Source organism: Pleurodeles waltl, chromosome 6 (genome assembly GCF_031143425.1).
Source record: "Pleurodeles waltl isolate 20211129_DDA chromosome 6, aPleWal1.hap1.20221129, whole genome shotgun sequence".
In the NCBI taxonomy this organism is placed as follows: Eukaryota; Metazoa; Chordata; class Amphibia; order Caudata; family Salamandridae; genus Pleurodeles; species Pleurodeles waltl.
The window spans coordinates 461,863,236-461,872,363 of NC_090445.1; the positions used below are offsets into that span (position 1 = coordinate 461,863,236).

Consider the following 9,128-nt stretch of genomic DNA (forward strand, 5'->3'; position numbering starts at 1 on the left):
CCAGCAAAAAATCTAGGTGCAATCCTGAACCATCAAATCAACCATAGTATGACAGCTTGCTTATGAATTATCAGAATGCTGAGGAAAGTATTTCTGTTTATCTCCCACCCTGCTCATAAATAAGTTGCTTTAGCTCTTGTTTCCTCTAGGATTGACTGTTCCAATGCGCTATATCTTGAGACCAACAAGACAACTCAATCCAAGCTGCAAATAGTGCAGAATTCAGTTGCACGATTGACTTTCGACATCCCTAAAGGTCAGTCAGTCTCTAACACGCTTACTTGAAATCCACTGGACTCCGGTTAAAAAAGCGATTATCTTAAAAGCATTATGGATTGTGCATAAAGCCCTATATAGTGTGAGTCCTAATGGAATTAAACCCATGTTTCAATGGTACATACAACTGAGAAATCTTGGCTCAGCAAATGATAATTTGGTTGTTCTCCCAGAGATTGGAAAAAGAGATGGGAAGGCAGAGCATTCTAAGTCTTTGCAGTGAGGTCATCATCTGTTGTGTCTGAGGATGCACACTCACTTCAGGTAAGATTTAAAGACTTGTAGGGAGGTTTTAGTCCTGTCTGTGCAATCAAGCTCTAGTCTATGGCCGAGTTGTATAGGAGGAATACTTTCTTAGTGTCTTGACACCTATGGGACAAGTTGTATGGCAGGAATACTTTCTTAGCGTCTTGACACCTATGGGCATTTGTGCACTCATGCAAACGTGTATCATATCATATCATGTCCTGGTAGTGAAAAACTCCTAAATTCATTTTTCACTACTGTAAGGCCTAATCATCCCATAGGATAACATTAGGGATGCCTTATTATATTTAATAAGCTGTAATTTCTGATTAGGAAGGGGGTAAACCTGTCATGTTTAGTACCTGTTGAATTGTAATGATAAATCCTCTTCAATTGTAAAGTCAGATTTATTGTTACCATTTTGAAAAGGGAAACGTCCTGAACAACACCTCCTTAAGGACGCAGACATTTCTCATGCAAGCATAACCACTCTTGCCTGAACAAAGCATGGCTTTTTCTGTGCCTTAACCATGCGTGTGCTGAACTATGCATAGGCGTGGTTAATGCACATAAAACACTATGTGGTGTTCGGAAGAGGATGCAGAGGACGCAGTGAAGTAAGTGGGGCTGGGCTGGGGTGGGGGTTGAATTAAGGGGTTGAGGTGGGTGAGGGGTCGTGTGGGCTATTTTTTTCAAGGGGCGAGGTTGGGAGGTTAGGGTATTTTTTTAGGGCTTAGGTTTGGGGGCGGGGTAATTTATTTTTAAAGGGGTGGGGAAGGCTTAAGTAAGGGTGGGAGGAGGGAGGAGAGAAGAGGAGAAAGGATCGGGAGAGGACGCAGTGAAGTAAGTGGGGTTAGGGCTGGGTCGGTGGATAGTTTGTAGCGGTGGGGTGAATTTAGGGCTTAGGTGGATGGGTGTGTCGGGGTACTTTAGTTTTTTGGGGTAGGGGTAAGGGTTGGTGGTATTTTTTTTGTTGTTTTTTTAGGCTTCAGGGTGGGTCAGGGTAATTTAGTTTTATGGGGCAGAGGGGCCGGGATAGTTTTTTTTAAGGCTTAGGTTGGGGGGGTCGGAGTACTTTAATTATTAGGGGAGAACATTTTAGGGCTTAGGGCGGGTGGGGTGTTGGGGTAGTTTAGTTTTTAGGGGTGGTGGTTGGGTAGGTTTTTTTTAGGGCTCAGGGTGGGTGCGGGGTCAGGGTAGTTTCATTTTTAGGGGCGGGATGGGAGTAGTTTTTTTTGTTTAGGGCTCAAAGGTGGGTGGGGGGTCAGGGTAGGTTAGGTATTTGGGGTGGGGCTAGTTTTGGCCTTAGGGTGGGGTGGGGTTGCATGACAGAACCTCACATGCCGTTTCGCATACGTTTCCTCACATGCCTTTACTAGGCATGCTTTTACAATGAAATTCATTGTAAAAGCATGCGTGGCAAAGGCATACGTGGAAAAGATACAGTTGTGGTTCTGACCCTTTTGTTAAGGCATGTGTTTTGTTTCGGCATGCGTGGTTCCATCACACAACCATCTGAAAATGCCACTTTCAGAATGTTGGCATTTTCCTGCCTTTAGCCCTGTGTGCCTGCAGTCTGTCCCCAATATATGCCTGGGGTGGGGTTTCCCTCTAGACAGCCACACACAAAGGGAGCTTACGTGTGACTGATAGGCCATAAACATCCTGATAGGCCATCCTGAGCAGAAGGGGTGGGAGGAGCTGGCCACATGCTCACACTTACACCTCAATAGGCTGTGTCCTGGCCCCACACAAATTATTGCAGACCCCCTTGTAGAATGTCTGGAGCCAGAGCAGGAAGGAAGGACCTCTGGGCACTCCATAGCCCTTCTTGAAGCACCCCCCCCAACTTCAAAGGCCCCACTGGGTATAGGAACTTGACTGCTGACCCTACCAACTCAGTACACCTCCGGACCTGTAGATACTCTGCTAAGAAGAAGGGCTGCTGTGTTGCTACAATGAATGTTACCCTGCTGAACTGCTGCTCTTGAAGAACTGTTTTCTTGTCTTGCTGTGCTGACCTGCTGCCTGCTTCCTCTTTGCCTGGGTGAGAAGGACTGGATCCACATCACCTGAATTCAGAAACAGAGTGACCCCAAGAGCTTGCTGATTTGCTTTCTGTTCTTTTGAAGTCTCAGGGGCACAAAAGACTTCCAAATCATCACCCACAGCTCCTGGGCCAGCTTTCAACAAGCTCCTAGCCCTCAAAAGGCACCTCCCAAGTCCTGGGCCCTAGAAGTGGTTTTTGGTATCCTGAATTCAAGATTTTGAACTCTTGATGAACGCAAATGGGCCTGTTCACTCCAGAACCATTCTGCTTGGCTGAAAAATCCACAATGCCGGCCGACTCTTGGTGCCCTCAGTCCACTGCCAGTGACACTTTCCTTGCTCCCGGCAAACTTTGTCCCTGCAAATGGGACTCTTTGCTCAATTCTTGAGAACGTAAAACTTCAGCAGGACTTGTCTGGGACAGGAGCTGACCCACGCTCCATCGGGGATGGCTTGAATTTATGTATTTAACCCTATCTAACACAACCAGATAGCCCTGTTTGATGCTTTGTGCATGTTCTTTGTTTTACTAGTGTTTTATTCATAAAAATATAATCTATTTTTCTAACTTGGTGTGAAGTCTTTTGTGGTGTTTTCACTGTGTTACTGTTTGAAGTGTTGCACACACACTTTACACATTGCCCCTTAAGTCATGCCTGCCTGCTCTGTGCCAAGCTACCAGAGGGTGAATACAGGTTAATGTTTGGTGTGTATGTGGCTTACCCTGACTAGGATTGTGATTAGTGCTTGGACAGGGTGCATACCTCCACCAACCGGAAACCCTATTTCTAAAATATTTCAAATTGATAAAGCCCTTTTCTTCCACTAACAAAGTTTTATCTCTAGCTCTGTGTTGTTTGGTTTTCCAACTTCTCAAATGTTCTTCAGTAAACCTTGCAAAAAAATTATCTATACTCTACATAATCACACAAGCAACACATCAACCATGTTACCCACGGAGTAGTTAGCTAATTAACTGTAACTCTTTTGTGTATACCTAGGGGACTCTGTATCATAATTGAAAACCTACCTCAATCTCTTAACCAAGCACGCTTTTACTTAACGATCCTCTGAACCTTTCACATCTACGGAGAGATAACTGTGTGTCCTATGCTGTGGCCACCATTGACTGCAAGGACATCCCAAGCTATGATTCCACCCTTGATTCTGATACTTCCGCTCTCATCCAGATTTTCTTCAATTCCCATCGCAGTCCTTCGAGTTTTCTCAAGATGTTTCTCCCGAGACACATGCTAAATGGATTCTTTATGTTGTTATGTGTTGTTACAGAGATCTCTGATTCCATGTTATGGACCTACTTACTAATATCTATTTCACTAGACCAAAACAAATATTATTCTCAGATTTCGATATCTAAGAATTTGACACCTGACTCAAAGTTTCACCCTTCATACAACATTGTACCACAATTACCTAACACACTCGTTTGCATGACTCCTTCATAACCCTTTACACTCTGCAGTATTCCAAGAAAACACACCTCTCCCAGGATATTGTACACGACATGGCGCGTGCTTCCCCCAAATCCATTACTAACAGCAACACATCACCTTACAACATCCCAACTTGAATTGTAACACCCCTCTGTTCACTGTCCCAATTCCACAAATAGCTCTATTGACATCGCCCTTTTGATTACAGATTATAGTATTCCATTTAAATCTATGTTGATTGCTTTTTCATGTGAAGAGCTTCATCGATAACATTGTAAAAGTGGGGAACCAATAGATCCCATCTAAAAAAAATTGAATGAGCATTTATCCAATCTCGGCTCAATATAATTAATTTAAATTCTTTATGAGGATGAAAAGATAAGGCGTCCCTGCTGTAAATCAGACCTATACTCTACAATTTACTGAGCTATCTTGTTAATGAGTTCACCAACCTGGTAAGGAAGTGATATAGAGGTTGACCTATGCATGGCAATTAGCCAGAAACTAGTGGATGTCCCGTCTGCCAATCCTGTGATTTCCCTGTCCAGAAATTCTAGATCATCACCAGTAGAGCCTCAGTTGACCCTGACAGACAAAACATTTGACCCGAATGTCAATACACCACAGAAGCACTTGGTCACGCTGGAGATAGCAAAGCCCTTATTAAAGGTACGGCCCTTACTGGAGTTTCCTGCTCTGTGGAGCCTTTGGAATTTTTTTTTCAGAAAACAAAACTGAATGCTGAGTGGGGCCAAAAATTAATGCTGTTTTCTTAGTGTTCTGCTCTGTATTCACAGGCAGATGCACTGAAATCATAGAGTAGGCGGGCGATGGTCTAATGAGCATCTATGTAAAATTACTGCAGAGTTACTGAGCAGTGTCATCTGGGTACAACTATTTAACTTATTGAGACGCATACTTCTTTTCTCATTCAAATCTACTGCCTAATCGCCATGTCTCTTCATTTCCTCTCTGCAGCCCTTCCTGACCTGTGAAGTTATGTTCTGACCTGTGTGTGTTAAAGAACTTTACATTGAAGTCCAAACTTTTGCAAGTGATGCAAGCCTCTATTTTCATAAACATTTGCGTTTCTTTTCCCGAACTAGTGCATACATCATACACAAATGTCAATTAACTCTGTGTACCTTCATTGCCAGGCTATGACAAAGCAAACGGGTCATCTAAAAAATAGGACTTTGAACAACTGTGCCCAACAAACTGAACAAGAATAAAACAAAGTTAGAGATAGAAGGCGTACAGGGCAATTGCTCTCATAAGACGTTCATAGAAGTCTCATGAAATTAATCAGAGAGAACTTGATGTAACGAAATGTATTCTATTCCTTTTCTGCAACACTTAAGGCATTCTCAAACATACACGCCCACAAAGTTATCTCTAACCATTTCCCACAAATCCAAAGCCCCATCTGCAACCTCCATCCACATTAGAGGCAAAATGACGTCCACTGTCATAACACGGAGGCCTAAATAAGAATCTACATACTAGACCCACCTTTCAAATTGATGACCAAATATCTAAAATATGTATTACCTAAAAATCAAAGAAACCCTACTCAATGTAGGTCCAATGGGATCACCCCAAACTCTAAAATGGATCATGTATTCTTCCTACAATTGGTTTTCTAGTCTCAGAGTTGAAATACTTTTGCTGCAAGGAATATCATGTTACATGTGCAATGTAATCTGAAGATGCCAATAGACCCTCCATGAAGTTCCATGTTTCAGACCTGCAATGCCTGCACTCCACAACCATAATTGATGGAACCAACTAAACCAGTCCTTGGTAAGCTGATAGAGTGAGTGGTGCATCCTGCTGCTTGCTCGCCAGAGTTCAACCGTGTTGGCTCAGGCACTTGGATGAGGCACTAGCCTTAGACAATCTGAGACCAAGTGAGGGTTTGGTAAACAAATTAACTTGTAAATATTGAGGCATTTTGAGAAACTTTTTGTGGATCACTGCAAACGTCTCAGAAAGAGATTTGGCCAGACACCCGCGATACTTTGGCATCACAATAATGCACATGATTAGGTTCTGTTTTTTTTTTTCTGTTGAAAGTGTTTTAATTGGCTGATTTTCAGTTACATTTTTGATAACAACAATATACTCTTTAAATATGTCAGTTGTGCGTTGTATATTGCAACACTGCTTAGCTGGTACGTGAATGAATACACTTCTCTTGTTCTTGGATGACTGTTTATCAGAATTATATAAGGGATAAAGTACCCCCTACCATATATTATAAGGATATTGTAAATCACTGAAGAGTTCCTCAACCATATAGAGGAACAAGGCCAAAGGCTGAGTTCCTTAATAAGATTATGGAACACTGAGGTTACTTTCAATATTGTTATTATGCACCCCAGAGGATACATTATCAAATATAATCCATGGTGACACATCACCTTTCCCACAAACCACTTAAAAGAGACCTTGATATGTAGCTCTTTTATTTGCAAGAGGGAACATATAAGCAAACATGAAGGATAAAGATAAAGGGCCAGATGTAAGAAGGCGTTTGCGAGTCGGTATGCAGAAATGCATTTTGCAAGTCGGATCCGACTCACAAAATGCATTTCCGACTCGCAAATAGGAAGGGGTGTTCCCTTCCTATTTGCGACTCGCAATGCAATTCAATTCCATTTGCGACCGCGAAAGCGGTCGCAAATGGAATCGCAGTTACCATTCACTTGAAGTGGATGGTAACCCAGTCGCAAACCCAGCCCCTTCCCCTTTGTGACTGGAAAATATAATATTTTTTCAGAGCAGGCAGTGGTCCAATGGACCACTACCTGCCCTGAAAAAATCCGAAACTAAAGGTTTCGTTTTTTTTTTCAAAGTGCAGCTCGTTTTCCTTTAAGGAAAACGGGCTGCACTTAGAAAAAAAAAAATGCTTTATCAAAAAGCAGTCACGGACATGGTGGTCTGCTGTCTCCAGCAGGCCACCATCCCCGTGAGTGCCCATACTTGCAATGGGGTCGTAAACTGCGACCCACCTCATTAATATTAATGAGGTGGGTCTTTGCGACCCCATTGCGAGTTGCAGAAGGTGTCTGAGACACCTTTCTGCACACCAAATTGTGACTTGCAATTTGCGAGTCGCAGGGACTCGCAAATTGCAAGTCGCAATTAGTTTTTTTGCTACATCTGGCCCAAAACTTCTAGTGCAAAATTAAACACATCAAAACCTGTTAGATATTTGTGGCAAACAGATATTAGAAACTTCAATAGGTCAGTTTTTCAGAAAGTGTAGAAGTATGAAGAAAGATTCTAGTTTTTCTCTATCTAGGGAGTGCAATGAACATATTCTACCTGCTTGCCATAGTAAGCTATTAAAACAGAACATAAGAAAGAAAAGCAACCATATGATGCTTTAAGCATCAGGTTTAATTATGCTCCGTAACCTGATCTGCCTTTCACCTCAGCTGCTGGCCCTGGCAGTAGGCATTGTGATGTCAGAACTCCACTGTAGTAACCCTACAGCAGTCGAGTTCTGACGTCTTTTCTTTGCAATCAACAACTTGGTGCATCACAAGTTGCTGATTCTCAAGAAATAAGTGGCTGCCGTTTACAACTGGATTACAGAATCCCATGTATTATAATTCTCTTCTTTAGAGGACTGTTCTTGATCTCTATTTAATAAAGGGAAAATCTGTGCTTGGGAAGAGTGACCAGTTTATGGCAGCAGAATTCAAGTGAGTGATGTATAGTGAAATGCTGGTTGCTAAGGGGAAAATATATTTGACCTTCAGACCTTCACAACCCTAAGATTACCACAGGCCAGTGTAATGTATTAATTTGTAAACATATTTTTATGTTGACTTCTTATATTTTAGGTTTTGGGATTTGTTCCTGTATTGGATCAATACAAAATGGAATCCTACAACATCATTAAAGGGACCATCTACCTCTTTATGACCACTATTGGGGCGGTTGGAAACACTCTCATCCTGCTGTCCTTTGCGCTAATCATACAACAGGAGCACCAGCTCGCAAAATCAGAGACTGTGCTTTTACATTTGGCAGCAGCAAATCTAATTGTGTACCTGACCAGGACGCTACCTTCAGTTTTCTACGAATATGGCTGGAAGAACCTCTTCGGGGATGCCAGTTGCAAGGTAGTGTCATACGTTTTCAGGATTTTCAGGGGAATGGCGATAGGCTTAACCTGCCTGCTAAGCTGCTTCCAATGTGGTATCATCAGCAGAACCAGTGTCTCCATGGCCGAGAAACTCATCATCCAGAGCTACGTTAACCCTGTGATTGTTGTTCTGTATCTGGCTAACATGGCAGTGAATGCAGATGTAGTTATCATGACAACGAAACCATACAATGCTACTAACTTCAAGTATGGCTTTAACCCGGGATTCTGCTTGGTGATGTATCCTGGACGAATACCATTTGAAGCAAAAGGCTATGTCAGTTTTGCTTTTGACCTCTTATTTGTCATTCTGATGGCTATGGCAAGTTTCTATATCTTGCTAATCCTACAAAGGCACAGAAAGAAGATGAAAGCGGTCAGAAGCGAAGATCAAAAGGAGGGACACAGCCCAGAGACACAAGCTGCGAAGACAGTGGTTTTCCTAGTCTCTTCCTACGTCAGTTTTTATAGCATTGACAACATGATATGGCTATCCCAAACTATCATCAATGAGCTCAGTGTTGTGGTTTCCGACATCCGTGTCTTCTTCACCATGTGTTATGGGGTTGCATTCCCAAAAATCCTTTTAATTTTTAACAACAAAATCAAGACAATTGCACTGAAGTCATTGTACAAGAAAAGGGAGGACTGTGGCAGTTACAAAGCTAACGTTCACGAAAATACATGATTTTATATATCTTTCCAAACTGTGCATACTCAAGAGTTCAAGTCAATTCAAGTTTCGCTTAGATGGTTCGTAGGGAAAATGCTTCCCTGGTCTGGAGGGTTCTCCAATGGTCTCTCCGTTGTCACTGCGACCCTTAAATGCAGGGTATCTTATCTGCATTATCCATCGGCTTGAATATGTGCACTTTTACACAGGAACTTGGGAGGGGAGCTTAAATTGGTCTTATGAAGCCATCACCTCCGATTCTCGAAGGGCT

General features: G+C 42.4%; 1 protein-coding gene across 1 annotated transcript in view; it reads left to right on the top strand.

Annotated features, from left to right (window-relative positions):
• LOC138301625 (olfactory receptor class A-like protein 1) overlaps positions 1-8,872 on the top strand; it is a 74,581-nt gene extending 65,709 nt beyond the window's left edge. Inside the window, exon 3 of the mRNA XM_069242138.1 lies at positions 7,880-8,872. Within this exon, the coding sequence (XP_069098239.1) occupies positions 7,880-8,872 (993 nt within the window). The remainder of the gene's footprint in view (positions 1-7,879) is intronic.
• Positions 8,873-9,128: the final 256 nt, after the last annotated feature.